This window comes from Urocampus carinirostris, chromosome 9 (genome assembly GCF_059441175.1).
Source record: "Urocampus carinirostris isolate Australia breed hairy pipefish chromosome 9, RoL_Ucar_1.0, whole genome shotgun sequence".
NCBI lineage: Eukaryota > Metazoa > Chordata > Actinopteri > Syngnathiformes > Syngnathidae > Urocampus > Urocampus carinirostris.
In genome coordinates this window covers 12,500,532-12,517,564 of record NC_142357.1, presented here as the reverse complement: position 1 = coordinate 12,517,564, position 17,033 = coordinate 12,500,532, and the positions used below count along the sequence as shown (strand labels likewise).

The following is a 17,033-nucleotide window of genomic DNA, read 5'->3' as shown; positions in this document are numbered from 1 at the left end:
CCCCGAGAGCCTTCTGACTGGATAAATGAGCTACTGAAGCAGGAATAATAGTCAGGGCAGAGTAAACAGTGGCAGCTCTGCTAACACCTGAGTCCTGACATATCTGTGAATCAATTTCGCTGATAATATTGAAATTTTAAAAAGTCCGTGGTAGAAAAGTTTGAGTGATAAAGAAATATTGAAGCAAGTGGAATTAACTTTTTTTTATAGAAGCACTTTCAAGTAGATAGATGAATAGCTCTTATCACAACATTAGTTTGTCAATCAAGCGTGTGTTTGTGATTGAGAGAGAACATAAAAAGCATTCCAAAGAGGAAGATTGAGCGGTAATCTGTTACCCTAACATTAGTTCTTCAATTTGTCTCTAAAACAGGAGTAACCACACTTTACAATTCACGAGCTCTGTTAAAATTTCAATGCGCTTTTTGTTTTAAGTTAATTTAAGCCATGTTGGTCAGTTGGTTCTAATGAGTTGCCGATAAGCCCAATTTGATTTCCAGCACTGTTAGTTTTTGGTTAAATTGAAAAAGTAGTCATGTTAGTCGTGTTGAAATTCTAACGTATTTACTGTAAAAGCTTGCAGAGAGCTATAAAAGATTATTTTTTTCCCCAATTTATTACACATTTCTTACACTATTTTCGGTCGCTACTTACCTCAAACGCCCGATTCACTCTGGGAATTCTCACAATACCCTTCCCCACATCGACATATGTTCTTGAAACTATAGGTACTGTTAAATGCCAGCACTTACTAACAGCTAAATATCTGCACCCTGGTTTCCTAAATGTACTAAACCTTATACATGTTTTACAATATCCTGTATTTGTTGATATGTTATTTTGTGGTAAAGAAAAGTTACGCAGTGGTTAGTTAAGGCGAATAGGCGGTCTTTCTTCGGAGGAAATCGTAGACTCGTCGATTGGGCCTGGCCGATCGATGAAGCTAATTAGAACCTCGACAGGATAAGAAGTAACGAGTAAGTATGTGTTTTTAATATTTTAACTATTGTAGTCTAAAACAATATGATATAATATCATACCGAACGTTTGTTTTAAATGCTTCCAAAAATATAAGCAATAGGTCACACCGTGGTTGACAGCTAATATTAACCATTAGCATGCTAACGAGACCGCGCCGTTTATCTTTCACAGGGAAGCACAACAACATGTCGCACTGGGTCTGCTGCAACGCTTGCTTCCTTCCCCCCTCATCTGAACGTCGAATTGCTCTCACCACTTGCGGCCACGTTGTATGTAGTGTGTGTTACCATAAAGGTACTGTGATAAAAACTTCCGAGATTTGTTTAAGAACATTTAAAGAGGGTTAAAAACTGAACGATTTAAGGCCCTCACCAAAGTTAACGTTAAGGTAAACAGAGACCTCTGTTGGATGCGTTCTTTCATTACACAGATCTGATTACAATTTTAGTCAAGTCCAGCCATGTCTATTTGTACAGCCTTTAATCACAAAGAGTCTCAAAGGGCTGCCAGACCACATATTATTGCAAACCACAGACAATTATTACACCACCCCCTGATCTAAAACTTACATGAGGAAAATGAAGAAACCTCGAGAAGGGTTGCACATGAGGTAGTCCCCCATCCAGGATGACCAGGCTGCAATGGATTTTGCAGTAACAAATAATACACAGATATTGTCAACACAAATATAGGTTATTTATATGCTATAGAATAGACGTGTGTTTTAAGCTTAGATTTAAACATTTCCACTGAGGTTGCAGATCGAATCTCGGGTGGAAGAGCATTCCACAGCACCGGGGTTCGAATGGAGAGCGCTCTCGAACCTGCCGATCTCTTCTTGGCTCTTGGGATCACTAGGAGACCAGCATTTTCAGAGCGAAGGCTCCGGACCGGAACATAGGGGGAAATTCAATCTGAAAGATATAGGGGAACAAGTCTATGCATTATTTTTATACTAGCAACAGAACCTTAAAATCACATTTTAAGCTAACAGGGAGCCAATGCAGGTTAGCTAAAATCGGGGTAATGTGATCAAACTTTTGAGTCTTAGTTAAAGGCCTCGCTGCAGCATTCTGTACCAGCTGAAGGCTCTTGATTTTGGACTTTGGGAGACCGGAGAGTAGTGCATTACAGTAATCGAGACGGGAGGTAACAAACGCCTGAATTATAATCTCCGCATCTGACGGAGACAGTATAGGGCGAATTTTAGAAATGTTGCGAAGATGGAATTACAATTCCAGCACTATTTTTTAAATTCCTCAACATAAATCGTATTGACTATCTAAATATAAGTGAGTGTTATAATTTTAACTGTTTGGCATTTGAAGTTTGCCAGGATATGCATATGCTCATAAAATGCAAATTAATCTATCTGTGACATTCACGCAGGTCAATTGACAACCAGTTCCTTACAAAGAGAAGGTTATTTATTAAATGTTTTCCATTCAAATGCAATTGTTATACAACATCAGTAAAGTTATGAAACGGAAAGTCTAAATACTGTTGATTTTCTTGTGTATTTTCTCCATATTATTGCCGAGCAAAACTTTAGTATACCTTAGTTTGTTTGTCACCATTGCTGCAATAAATATTTTGTAGCCATAAGTGAACATTTTGCTTGGTAATGTTCATGATGGCATTTTTTTCCAGAACCAGACCAACATTTGCATCTTGAGTATTCGTTGATACCAGAATCATCCTTGTTAACATTGTGCTGCTACAACTGAATTAGAGTTGCACTCCAGTAGTCAAAATATACAAATATAAAATATAATAAGGTGAAAAATATAAAGTATTCTCCCCTAATATAAATTTTAAAAATATTTTCCACATGCCCTATGTGTACCACCACATTTAAATGTCATCAGTACGTAAAATTCCTTCACTTCGACAAAAAAAATCAAAGATAATTTTAAAGAAATATCTTTTATTCATGGCATTAAATTTTCATAGTTGGCATGGTGGTTGTCTGGTTAGCATATCTACCTCACAGTTCAAAGGTCCCAAGTTGAATTCCAACTACAATTGCTAATACCTTAAAAAACGGTGTACCTTGTACCAATCCTTGTCCATCCCTAATTCTGCGCTTTCTATAAATGTTTTACTTTAGGTCATTTTCTCAATCTTGCACACATTTTTTGATATCATATTCATGTTAATAACATTTATTGCAGGTAAGCCGGGCAAATGTTTGATCTGCAATGAAAAATGTCAAGTTTCACCTCTCACTGACCAAGTAAGTGCATCATCCAATTTAGTATATGGAGAGAAAATGACTCTTGAACAAGAGTTATTTTGTTTTTTCCAGAGCAGCCCAGAAATAAAGAGTCTCTTCTCCAATGTCAACATTCTGGCAAACAATCATTTGACAGACATCAGAAAAGTTTGTTTATTTCTTTTCACATTTGATATCGTATTATCTATTTTGGGATCCAATATTTTGGGATTTAAATGTACAGTGGAACCTTTTCTGTCAATGGCATAAAGTCTATATACAAGTCTTGGTTAATTAAAATTTCTGTACAAGGAAAAATGGATTTTGCCATATGGACAATTAATAGCAAATTGATCAAGCATAGGGTTTCTGTAATGGTAATGTCGGATAAGATACCACGTTCATTTTTGTTATCATAAAAACATGTTTTAACATAATTATACTAATTTTAAATGTTCATCTCTTTGTAAGTGTTAATTGAATTGCATAGCATGATGTTACTATTAAGTAAGTGTACTTAGTGTAATTTCTATGTGTTATAATGGTAATTTTCTTTGCTTCCTCTCTCCAGGTTCTAATGTTCCAAGGCAGAAATAGTACAAGATTACTGACATACTACCAGAGAAGGGTGAGCTATTTCTTATCGTAAACAATCTGAAAACTCTTGTCATAAAAGATTCTCTTTTGGTTTTATTTCTTGAATATAAACAGAATGAAAAAGAGGAGGAGAGCTGGCTTAAGATGAAGCAAGAGATGCAGCAAATGGCCAAGTCCGTCTAATACACTCATATTTTTTTCAGTTTAGTGTGGTATCACTATTTTTTCCTTTTTTTTTATTTCACAGAAAGCTGAATGAGCAAAGCGCCTACATTACCAAACTGGAATATGCACTTCAAAGGTAGATTTCTACATTTCTCTACCATTCTAATGTCATATAGTTTTGAGGAGCAGGTATCCCTTTTGTTGATTTCTTTAAGTAGATTTTATATATAAAGTATGATATATATATATCTATATATATCATATATAAGTACAGTCTGGTGGGGCCCATCCCTTTATTTTCAAACTCAATGCTGTGCTCTCTTTCACCACTCAGCGGCACTGTCACACTATTGTTGAGCACTTTATGTTACCCAAACACTTATTTTCGATGAATTATCTTTGTCTTATTTTCAAATGAATATATTAGCTCTTTAGTAAATCACAAAAATAATTTAAGTTCTTGGTCTTGTAGCTAGTTGCTGCTTACAATGACCAGGGAACGTTTTCTCCTGTCAAATGAATGATATAGGAGCAATATGAGTAGGTCACAATGACCCAGGAAATATTTTTCTTGATTTTAACTTACAAAACAAATACAAACAGCACAAAATTAGTTTTTTTCAAGTTTTATTTTTGGTTTGTTTGTTCTAAATCATATATTTTAATGTTTAGTTTTCATGATGTAGTTATAATGATATTGATTTGATTTAAGTCCAGGGTTCCTCAGCCCATTGTCTGAATTGAGCTGGAAGGGTTCCATCGTGAAGGATGAATAAACTAATGTAATCCATTGTTCCGGCTATCAATGAATGCCCTCAGTGTCACAAATCTTTATCTAATGCTTTTTTTACCACTTTGTTCCTCACCATATTAGTTCACGTGAGTATATTCAACCTTCAGTACATCATAAAGTTTTATTTAACAAGAGATTTATAGAAAAGTTGATTTGTTACTGCCAACATTTTTTGAAAAATTATAGTTGTCACCCATTTTTGATCATTAGCATCATGATGAATCAATGTGTGCTTTTCGGCCACTTTTATGTACCGGTTTCATCTTGCGCCACCACGTCTGGTGACCTTGCGCCTATGGAAGCACCTCAATGTGTCGTCTTTGTTCACCACCCTGATAGTTGCAGAAAGCTTCTTCCTGCTTTGTCTCCTTCTCGAATACCATTTAAATCAGCATGTAGACTTTATTTTCTTTGTTACCAGGAAAAAAACAAGAACCTAAATGAAAATGATGAAGTTGTTTGAAAAAGATGGTTGACCTGTGTTTACAATAATTTACTTTTGTCTTTTTTTATGGTTTAATACTTTCTGAAAGCCGTGAAAGGTCATTAATTGAGGAAAAGTAAACTGTACTGTCATCTTTAATGGACACCAAGTAGCAAAATCAGACCCCTGAGATTAATAAAATGGGTCCACAATGCCTCTTTACTCTTATTTTGCGAACTCAATAATAACCAGAATGCATTGCTTCTAGTTCTAAATGAAGCATAACTCCATTAAGATTTGGTTTATGAAATTGTTTTTTGTTCATCTTTTGTCACCTTTTAGGTCTAAGTCAACATCTATGTCCCAGATGAGCCACTGCTCCCAAAGGGCAGCAAGTTCCCACGGAGAACAAGGTAAAAAAAAATGTAATGTTTCTGTAAAAGGAAAATTACAACCTCGTTGCAGAGGGTATTGAGAACCAACAATTCACACACACACACATTCACATTTAGAGAAAGTGTTGATTCAAAAAAAGTCAGTTTCAACTGTAAAGCAGGCGTGCTCGGTCACCACAAAATTTGGTGCTGCCCAAAACTCCAAAAAGCAACCAGTCAGAGATTACATTGCAGTGACCACCCACATGGAGTTATATTACTTAAAAGGTGGCAAGTCTGAACAATAACAGCTGTAATTACCTGAATAATACAATGTGTTTTACGCAAGCAGGAGGTAATTTTCTATTTTGTGTGATGAGTAGTTTAAGTGTTTGTCTTATTCTTTGCTTCTTCTTTGTGTAAGTGCGGCAGAACCCATTCGGTTCTCCTTTCCTGCCCTCCAGACGTGCCTCATCCAGCAACATGTAAGAAGCTACGAACCCGTTAAGACACGTGTGCTCACACGCACATCTACACACACACAAAAACCTAGCCCCGCCTGGCGTCTTAATATGTTAGCTTTAGCCACTGTAGTTCTTTGCTCAGCCCTACAGCTATCTACACACACACACCTGAACAAGCGCAGCTTTGCTTGGCTTTAGTCACCAATCCCTATTGGGTTTCCAGGACCTCATCGACTACGGTGTTATTTGACTGAGTTTTAACAGTGCAAATGTTATTTTATCATTTAAGACTTTTAGATTCTCGCACCCAAGCTAAAACTTCATCCGTGACCCGTTGCAGACACTAAATCTGCAGTCAGCACATTTTAACGCAGGCCTTTTGTTTGGGTTCAGCATGATCGTTTATTTTACTTTGTTTGCTTGTTTTTACTGATAGACTCAGGACCATGTTTGTTTCAGTTAACGAGTCATATATGGGGCATAAATAAAGTATTAAATTTCCCACTTTCAAATGAACAAGTTAGCAAAGGTCTTGAACACCGGTAAGTCTCAGAAGGTGCAATGCAGCATGATTTGTGTTTTTGATGTCACCCTCATTAGGGCTGAAATGGACATGGATGACAAGATGGGTTTTTTCCAGAAAGTAAGTATATTATCATTATTCACATTAATCTTTGTACTTAAGGGCCAATGCTTACATGTTCTCACCATGTGTGTGTGTTTGTGTCAGCCTTCAAGTAACACCAGATTGTCACTAATCAGTACACCACAAGACGGTCGGATGGGTAAGTCATGTCTTTTTGTATGACCATGCTCAACTCTTTATTGTTGTTGAGGGCTGGTGTCATTATTTGGTCTTCCTAATCATATTTCCAAGATTACTACTTATTTTCCATAATATACCTAATTACATGGTACATAGTCTTAACATGCAATTAATCTATACAAATCGATGTACAACCATCCCAGTGCAAGTGCGCAATTCTTAAATCTTAATCTTGAAAAAAATATTTTAAAACATCAGTTATATTTTTGCTTTGTTTCCTATATGATGCATTGTACTTGCAATGTGGAATGTTTTTCACTACAAAGCTATTCCTGCTACTTATAGTTTATGGGATGTTTCTTACTTAACCATGAAATTAGCACATTTTATTGTGACACTGACGTCTTGTTGCACTAGTTAATGTAAATCATTTAATTATAACTTGAGACAGATCCAGTTTGGTAGAAAGGGGGAAAAAGCTAAACAAAAACTCCCTACTTTAATGGTAACCCCATGCATGCTTATTGCAAATAGGTAGGTGTCCTCTGTAGGTAGAACTGTGGCAGCAACTAAATGTAGGACATGGGGGGTACTATTGCCATTTATTTGTGTAAGGAAAAACGCTGAAAAATAATTCATGCACTAGTCCATGAGAAAAATGGACTGTATGTAATGCTCAGGGTATCTTGCAGGCAAAGTTCTTCGAAGGAAGTCTAACCACCCGACACATTCTGCTACAGTCAGGTGAGCATCATATTTAATCATCCGCATTACCCGTATTGTAAATTTTGTTCTTATGACGTTTCCATTTTAATCTCATGGCCTTGTAGACGCTGCCCAGCAACGCCAATGACGCCCAAAGTGTCTTTTGGACACACGCCCAAAATGCCATTTGGACAAACACCCAGTTGGGATACGCCCATCTTTCAACCATCACAGCCCTTCATGGCGTACCCTCCTTCCTAAATGCAGGTGCATGCACATCTCATTTGGTGCCTTTAGTTTTTCCCATCTTTCTTATATCGAGAAAGGGAAAGTGTCTGCACCTGTTCTATTCATGCTTCAAAATTGTGTTTACATGTACAATAAATGCAGTTTACAATCTCGGCACATCAAAGGTGGCCTCGTAAAAGCTTTCGTGCACGTGTGCATGTGGATGACCTCAGTCTCACAAGTTAAAGCGTAAGAGTGTGGAAATAGAAATGTGATATCACACTAAGTCATGGCAGGAAGGAAAAGTTGATGGCGGTAGCAGATTGATGCGCTCAGACACGTCCTCCAGTTCTTCTATTGTCCCTGCTTGTCAGCCTGCTGAATGGCATCTATCGAGGTAAGCTCAGGTGTGACATTGTGTGTGTGTGTTTGTTTTGTGTCTGTGCATGCGATTTACGTGCTCTGCATGTGTGTGCACGACAAGCTGAAATAAGACTATTGTAGAGAGTCAGAAGTCCTGATCCTCCTCATCCGCGCTCCGTTTCCTGTTTTTTAAGGTCCACTTAGCGACGAAGGACTCCCCCGTGGCTCACTAATACACACCTCTACTCACACAAGGAGTTTGGAGGTCATGACATAGGCACATTTATTGCAATGCGTGGTCATTGTGTTCGTCGGAAGTGAAAGCGGAAGACACATTGAAAGCGGTTCTTAACAGGTGTTGGCAATCCAAGAGTGAACTAATCAGTGTCGGATGTGGGGGTAGTTGGAGAACATTTTATCAGAACGGGAAGTATTAGATGACGTCATTTTCTTTCTGCAGGTGTTAAAAACACATAAACACAAAACAATCACCCAGCTCGCACAGTTTTCAGAACAGTTCAAGCTGTTATGAAGTGGATTTTGAAAGAAAATATTGGAAAAGGATCTGAAAAAGAAAAATGACGATTCACCTATTTAGGGTCGAATACTAATATTCGATTGATTGATCATTTGATGAGGATTGGTTAGCAACCACTGGGCCGCGGTCCGTTACTGAATCATAACCGCCAGGCCACTAGGGATGAAGATGACACAGTAAAAGGCATTAGATGTTATCTCGTCATCACACATTTTTTACTCACAATACCATGTTGTTGAATACGTGGGGCCATGATTAAAATAATTTATTGACAACTATGAACACAATACCAAAACAACATTCACATTGTATTTCTATTGTATTTCCTTCAAAGTCTGATTCATCATCGTATACAACGAAAAGTTTTTTCCCCTCATCATGCTTTTTGCGTTTGATTATGTTTTAGGACGACTATCTGTTTTCTCCATTCCATTACATTCGTCTCTGGTACCATGTGTAAAAATAGTATGATGATGAGATCAAATCTAATGCCTTTTCTTGTCATCCACATCCCTATGGGTCTAGTGATTTACACAGTGGATTGAGGCTTATTTTTATTCTTATTGGGCTGGGTTGCAAGAATATTGTTAGGCATTAAACCGGTCTGTGGTACAGAAAAGGTTGAGGACCACTGCTGTAGTGGGACCCGCATGGCCCGAGATTTGTGTGCCTCTAAGAGGTGTTCTTTTTTCTTCTGTCCCTCCTTTTACTTCCAAATTTCTAAACCTAGATGCTCTCTCACAAAAACCTTGTCACTCACAATCTCTATGCCACACACACACACATACACACACTTCACCTCTGCATGGCTCCAGGCAGTACAAATGAGCCAGGCCCACTTCAGAGAACTAAAGAAAACGATTCTCTTGTCAGTCGGAATTATTGAGCGCTGTGTTCCCACAGCGTGTGCCCCACACACATTTGCACGTCTACACTCACCTCCCTCCTTCCAGTCAAGTGTGACAGAGAGAAACTTGTCTCTCCTTAATGTGATCCAGATTTCACACTTTGTCACACCGAGTTGGGAGTGAATAAGCGCAATCCCCCAGCGTGGGCAAGACGTGACACGGACCAAATGATTTCACAGCACAGATATTCGTCCTTAGATGAAGACATTTATGCTCTGACACTCAATTTACGTTGAGTTTTATTATCCGCTTTTTGCTTAACATGCAGACAAGTGTGAAAGGCTTCTTTATGAAAGTTATACAGTGGAACCTCGGTTCTCGACCATAATGTGTTCCAGAACCTTGTTCGAAAACCGATTTGTTTGATCACCGAAATAATTTTTCCCATTAAAAATAATGTAAATCGTTTTCATCCGTTCCAACACCCTGAATGTTTACCTTGAATGTTTAACTTAAACATAAAGCTAACCCAGGCTAATTGTACATTCGCGTTATCGTAATCTTCCGTACGAAAGATTACGCTAACATGAACGTGTAAAAATAAAAAAATCAGGTCGTTTACAAGTCATTTAGCACCCGGGTCTCCACAACAAGTGGTGAACGGTTCATTGGAAAGGAGGCTCCGTTCCAACACCCTGAATGTTGGGCTCTGTTCCAACACCCTGAATGTTTACCTTGAAGGTTTAACGTAAACATAAAGCTAATCCAGGCTAATCGTACGTTGGCGTTATCGTAATCTTCCGTACGAAAGATTACGCTAGCATGAACGTGTAGGAATAAAAAAAAGGTAAAAGAAAATAATTATGAATAGGATTTCTTACCTTTGTGGTGGTCAGCAGTACGGTGGTGCTATTATTTCTTTCTTAAATGCAATAGTTGTACGCACTACTTTTCTTTTTTCACCTGTTGCAACTTTGCTGCTTGCACTGACTTTCTCCGGAGGTTTAATTAGGGGCTAAAACACTTTGTACACCTATATTAAAAGCGAAAGCAAAACGAAGCACGTCCGCACGCGATAACAGTTGGTCAGGCAAAGAGCGATCTACACCCGTATGCCGCTCAGCATCGCACCCTAGCGTACGCACTCACGCATTACCAGCGTTCGAACTCCGATTTTTTGACCGGACAGCGAAGCAAGAATTTCTCTAAATTATCCCTATCGTTTATCCAATCACTCACTCCTGGAACTTTTGTTTAGTGCCGTTTCAATAAGATTTACAAAGAGGACTGCCTAAAGAAAACTTCAAAATTCCCACAGTCCTTATTGATATAGGGCTGGGTGTCAGGCAAAGGTACTGGGGAGATGGCTGTGGTCAAATCTGCAATAAATGCACAAGTTTACATTTTCATTTTGGACATCTTTCGTATTCCTTCAATTGAAAAATGTTTGGGGATGATGAACTCATTTTCCAAGATGACAATGCATCATGCCAAAAACCAGGTCCATGCAAAAACTGTGCAAGCATTCCTTGGAGAGAGACACATCTAGTCAATGTAATGGCCTGCAAATAGCCCAGATCTCAACCCAATTGAAAACCTGTGGTGGAATTTGAAAAGATATGTCCACAGCATGGCTCCGACCTCCAAAGATGATCTGGCAACTGGAAACAAAGAGAGTTGGCACCAGATACTGTTTGTCACTGATCCATTCCATTCCTCAGACTGCAAGCTGTCATGAAAGCCAAAGGTGGTGCAACTAAATACTAGTCATGTTTTGATTGTTATTTCAGAATGGAGTGATTCCATAATTTTTCCCTGTGCTCTGTCTATAAAATAGCATTTACTGACCACCACAACGTTTTTAAAATTAATTTATTTTAGTGTTTCTGAATGGAAAGGAGTTGCACTTTTGAAAAACTTTATAATTTTTTTCATGCTTTTTATCTGAGTTTCTTCTACAGAATTAAAGGTCGGAGTGAGTACTTGTCCAAGACTGATGATTCCATACTTTTTGCTAGGAGTTGTATAAAACCTTTTTTTTTGCGGCTCCAAAGACATTTTTGGGGGGGTTTAATGTGGCTCTTCCAACATATTAGATTGCCAATCCCTGGTCAAGTGGGGTTAAGAGGTTGAGACAAACCAAGCCTCATACAAAATGTATGAAGCCAAATTTTATTTTCAATGGTTTACTGTACTGTACAGTAAAACTTGGTTAATCCGGATTCAAATGAACCGCGAAAAATTATCCGGATAATACAAGTATCCGGACTAGCCGATGTCTGGTATTCTCAGATTCCCTGACCTCAAAACGATGTTTAGTTGAAAATACATCTGGTTTCGATTGAACAAGAATTCACGCGTTTATATTCACACATATAAAATGGGAGCTTTATTGACATAGCTCTTCAAAACAGGGCACAACAACAATAGCACATTGCTATCTAACCGGAAGAAGATACACTAAAATGTGACACTCAGCATAGTCTCCTTCAGTGTCGTTTTGCACGAATGGATCACAACTCTAATAGAAGCACAATGAGATAGATTCCGTCAGTGATAACCGGGAAGACGTCCCACGAAGACAAGTGCATTGAGAAATTAGTTTGTCTATGGACAAACGGATGGCATACACTTTTCGGGAAAGGTGCGCCATTTAGCCTCTTCCAGTAAGAAGACGACAAGGACGGCATGTCGACTTGGAATAGGACTTCGGAATAGACACGGCAAAATACATAGAAATGGATCGAAATAACCGAAGATCCGGATTATAAAATCCGGAATATGCATAGATTACATTAGAAATCATTCAAACCAAATTTTTAATAGACTGAATCCGGATTAACTGAGTTTTACTGTGTTTAATTCCTTTTCCCACACTTGAGTTATTTCTCTGACTACTTTGTGTTTTGACCAGGTGTGCTTGTGAATGCGTGCTTTCCTGAATGACTGTCTGTCAAAAGTTTTGGTGGGACAAATCGGTGAGCTTAAGAGATGCTGTTGTCATGTCTCCTGTGACAGACTTGAAAGTCATTTTCTCTGCCAGCCTTCCCTTTCACACGAGGGCAGAACGACAGGGGGGAACAGTCAGCGGCGGTGCAAGAAAGATGGAAGTCAGCCGCTTCTTTGTCGTTTTTGTTTTGCTGCTTCTGTTCTGTCTGCTTTGTAGCCCAGTGAAGGATTCAGTGCAACCGCAGCCAGGTGTGTGTATGTCGATGTGAATGCATTGAGTCTTTAGTATTAGTGCTTGCACAAGTTTACAGCGGTCCCCAGTAGAACCAAGTGGAGGGCACAGCTTTTCCCCCAGCATTTACTGGACTTGTCCTTCCTTGCAGGGCATTCTTTTTGTCTCAGTGCGTGTGTGCGTGCCAGTCGGTCATGGTGACTGCCTCCATTGAGCACCTGAGCCACGGTCTTTTTCTTTGCTGTGAAATAAGCTCTTTAGACAGCTCCTTTTCTTTAGCGACCACAGCTGCTGTTGACTCAAACACACAAGAATCTCCTCCATGACGGCACACATAAGCACGCTTGTTTTTACAATAACACACTCACACCAGAGACGTCCTATCTAAGTGGGCAAGTATTAAGATGTCAATAAAATTGGGAGTTAGGTTGGGATTTCTCATAAGAGATGGGTTTTTTTCATTTTCTATGAACATGTTTGGAAATATTAGTTTTACAACATGTCTTGGAAGCCATCATGTAATTTTATAACAAGCTTCATGGTGCCTATAGACATTACCTTGCTGACACCTGAGTTTGTGTTTTTAAGAATGTCAGGTTTTGATTTCCAGTTATTGATTTAAACAGGGGGCAGCACGGCGGCGCAGTGGTTAGCGCTTGTGCGGCACAGTTCATGTCATGGGAACCTGTCGTGGGTTCAAATCCAGCTCCAGACTTTCTGTGCGGAGTTTGTATGTTCTCCCCGTGCTTGCGTGGGTTTCCTCCGGGCACTCCGGTTTCCCCCCACATTCCAAAGACATGCATTTCAGGTGAATTGGCCGGTCCAAATTGTCCCTAGGTATGAATGAGCGAATGAGTTGTCTGTCCCTGTGTGCCCTGCGATTGGCTGGCAACCAGTTCAGGGTGTCCCCTGCCTACTGCCCGATGATTGCTGGGATGGGCTCCAGCCCCCCGCGACCCTACTGAGGATAAGCGGTATGGCTAATGAGATGAGATGAGAGATTTAAACAGGATTTTACATGACGTTTTTGGTTTAAAAAAATTATAATTTAAGTCAGAGTATTGGTTTTAATTACAATAAGATTCTGGCAATGTCGATCGGATTAGGGTTTAGTCAAATTCCTCTGGGCCGGAGGTGTTAAACATAACATAAACAATTCAAGGCCAACTTTAACAAAAAAAAACAAAAAAATGTGATATGTGCTTTTTTTTGGTTTGTTAGAAAAACAGAAACTCTAATAGCTTTCTTTAAAGTCACTTTAAATGTTTCCATTTTAATTATAAAAAAATGTTACTTTCATTGTTCATTTACATCTATAAAGGAACATTGTGTATTTTTAGCACGTACTAGTGGTCAAAAGCTTCATTTAAAACAAACTTGATTTGAATGATAAGCAAAAATACACGAACTCTTTTATAAATACTCACAGGTCTAGAAATGTGTTTTTATTTTACAAAACATGAGGCCCACATAAAGGGAGCTGACATGATTGTCCGCCATCTTGCTGCTACTGGTACCCAATTATACCCAAAAAAGGTCATTTTTAGTCTGCATAGTTTGTATCCTTCTTTGTGCTTTGTAGCGCTCATTTTCAATTTCACTACTCATTACAGCTCCATCTAGTGGTCAAATATTGCAAGGTGTGTCTATAAATGTTAAAACAAGCTTTACAGTGTATAAATATGTTTTAAAAGCAAGTAGAACTTTCGGCTTTGTGGGCCACAAATGGCCCTCAAGCCATAGTTTAGACAGTGCCTTTATTTTCTTTCAAACCTGTTTAGGGGCATCGAAGTATGGTAGCTGCTTTTTGACTTAACGAGAGTTACAGTGCCAACTTGTGGTCTGAAATTAGGGTTATAAAACGTTTTTTCAAGTCAGAGTTAAGTAAAGTGATACTTACTAAGGCTTTGAATATCATATCAGTTGTTTGTGTTTTTTTGTTGGTTTTGAGAGGGTTGAACGCTGGGCTTTAAACATTGTTCCAAATGTTTGCTTTAAAGGGCATAAGATAAAATAATGCATTTTGAAGGCAGCCTGTCTCGTCTTTGACTTTGTGAGCTGTGACGTCATCTGTGTAACACCGGCACCCTCGCAAGGCAGTCGCCATATTGGTTTACGTGTTAATTAGTCAAATAGGGTACGGTTGTTTTGGTAATTTTTGTCTGGAATGACTAGCTGTTGTGTCGCTGCTGGGTGCAGAAATGGTATAACAAATGGTGAGCAGCCAAAATGGGGCAAACTGAAAAAAATTAACACACATAGAGCAAACGGGGACTAACCCAGCCTGCACACGGCAGGCTAGCCGGCTGCTTTAAAGAGCTATCCGGTAACAATCGGTGGGCAGTAAGCAGCTAGTCTACCTAGGAACCAAAAACAAAAAATGGCGACAGCAACAAACATGAACCCAGCTGGAAATAAACCAAATGAACACACCAGGCTAGCTGGCTGCTAAAGAAGGCTAACTTGGACCGATCGGCAGAAAATCATAAGGCTAGCTGACCAAAACCATGCAGTAAGCAGCCAGACTAGCAGGGAACCAACAATGAAAAACGGATGCAGCAACCGATATAATCCTAGCCGGGGAAAAAGAAAATTGGACACAGCAGGCTAGCCAGCTAACCGACTGCCAACATGGCTAACAGCAGCCCGACCTAACAGTAAGCTCTCCGGACAATATTATACCAAGATGTGCGGGGAAAACCACAAAGGCCACAATTGCCAACCCTAAACGGCAGAGAAGGGAAAAAGGAAGGAACACTGTAATGACAGCAGTAAAATTTAACTTATGCAGCTTTTGGAGAAAGAAGAAAGCAACTCGGACAAAACAGTCACAAGTCCCCGAGTGGCATGGTAGGCAAAGTTACATGATGTCCAAGCAAAAATGAGCTATATGCAATCGCTGTTCACAACAATCGCCGTTTGGACGTGTGTCATCTGTAATTTCAAAGAGACTTGCCATTGCTAAGAGGCTTGTTTTTGTCTGGTGACGTCACAGCTATAAAAGAAAAATGCCAAATCGAGCTACTTCAAGTCCCCTGGCGTGTGGAATATGTTCCAACATATCTGCATGATTGTGGGAAGAAGACTACACATTCTGTGCATAATTGAAAAAAAGGGTCTTTTATAATCTCCTTAAGTCAGGTTTCAATAATCAAGCATGAGATCAGGTTTTGAATCAGGATTCCGCTAGATTGTTTCCATTCAATATGGTTTTGAAATGCAGCATCTTGTAAGAAAATATAACTTAAGACAGATTTTTTTGTTTGCTAGTGAAATTTATTTCTGTTTTTGGACAAGTCATTGCTCGGTATTTAACTTAACTGATCCTTGGAAAATTGGGTGTTTTTACTGGTTTGTCAATTTGCTTTTGTTTTAATGTCACTGACATTGGAAGATAACCGTCCTCTTCCTTTGAAAAATAACAAACATAATTGAAACCAGTCTAAAGCACCTCAGCGCTGTGACTGGATGATGTCACGCTCTCCAAAATGACGGCGGAGCCAGCAGCAGTCATAATTCAACTGTGGAAAGTCATGAATCACCCCAGGAGAAAGAAAAAGAACCAGACCAGCGAAAGACCAAAAGTCACGCGTGGAGCGATGATTTTGCGGAAGTGTCGACGCCTTTTACGTCCTAAGCTCAGCAGAATCTTTGTCCGACTCCTCCGGAAGGCAGATGTGCAAGATAAACGAGAAGGCCTAACTTCTCAAGTTGAACAGAAAATGATTTGCAGAGTGGAGCGAGAGTGGAAAAGTTTGGCTTTGATTTGTGTGTGACGGGGAATAATCATCAGTGACAGGTTGCAGATGATGTGCGCAAAACCTCAATGGACAAAAGATCAGCCAGGATCACTCATGATCAATGAGAGGTCTTCATCTGGAGAACAACAACAGGAAAAATGAAGGACAGTCGTGGAAAGAATACGTGAAAGGGTACGAATGCAAACACCAAGTTGCAGCAGTGATTAGTTTTAAGTAGGGGTTTGCGTCACAGATACAGTAGTTTGTGTTTTGGCTGAAGTGTCTCGACTGGGTTTTGAGTCAAAGGTTAGGTGGAGGGTTTAAGAATGGGTTACTTTCTATACACAGTTGTGGTGTTGGACTTTAGACTGGGTAGTTTGTATTTCGGCTGAAGTGTCACAGCTGGGTTTTATAAAGGATTCGGAGTAGGGTTTTATAACTGAGTTACTTTCTTGACATCATTTCAAGAAAAATGAAGGACTTAAGACTGGGTAGAGTTAATATTTTGGCTGAATTGTCACAGCTGGGTTTTAAACTAAGAAGTACGAGTTGGGATTTAAGACTAGGTTACTTTCTAGAAACATTTTCAAGAGAGGTCTCAGAATTTAGAGTGGTTAAAGTTTGTATTTTGGCTGAAGCTTCAAAGCTGGC

General features: G+C 39.2%; 1 protein-coding gene and 1 long non-coding RNA gene across 5 annotated transcripts in view; one reads left to right on the top strand and one right to left on the bottom strand.

Annotated features, from left to right (window-relative positions):
- The window catches only part of LOC148359340 (uncharacterized), a 58,595-nt gene extending 57,430 nt beyond the window's left edge, over positions 1–1,165 (bottom strand). For 2 of the 3 annotated variants that reach the window (XR_015851411.1, XR_015851413.1), the window contains exon 1: positions 655–891. This is a non-coding gene — a long non-coding RNA (uncharacterized LOC148359340). Of the gene's footprint in view, positions 1–654; positions 892–1,040 lie in introns of those variants that run through there. The other variant, XR_015851412.1, reaches the window with a different exon arrangement.
- rnf212 (ring finger protein 212) lies at positions 287–7,896 on the top strand. 2 transcript variants are annotated; one of them, XM_088344578.1, is made up of 14 exons: positions 287–326; positions 852–977; positions 1,153–1,275; positions 3,156–3,217; positions 3,290–3,364; positions 3,768–3,824; positions 3,908–3,966; positions 4,041–4,094; positions 5,518–5,588; positions 5,974–6,034; positions 6,614–6,656; positions 6,744–6,798; positions 7,472–7,523; positions 7,610–7,896. In XM_088344578.1, the coding sequence occupies exons 3-14, from the start codon at positions 1,167–1,169 to the stop codon at positions 7,743–7,745; spliced, it is 834 nt and encodes a 277-aa protein (XP_088200704.1). In that variant the 5' UTR covers positions 287–326; positions 852–977; positions 1,153–1,166; the 3' UTR covers positions 7,746–7,896. The 2 variants fall into 2 exon arrangements, with proteins under 2 accessions (XP_088200704.1, XP_088200703.1); XM_088344577.1 differs by lacking the exon at positions 287–326 and adding an exon at positions 376–728.
- Positions 7,897–17,033: the final 9,137 nt, after the last annotated feature.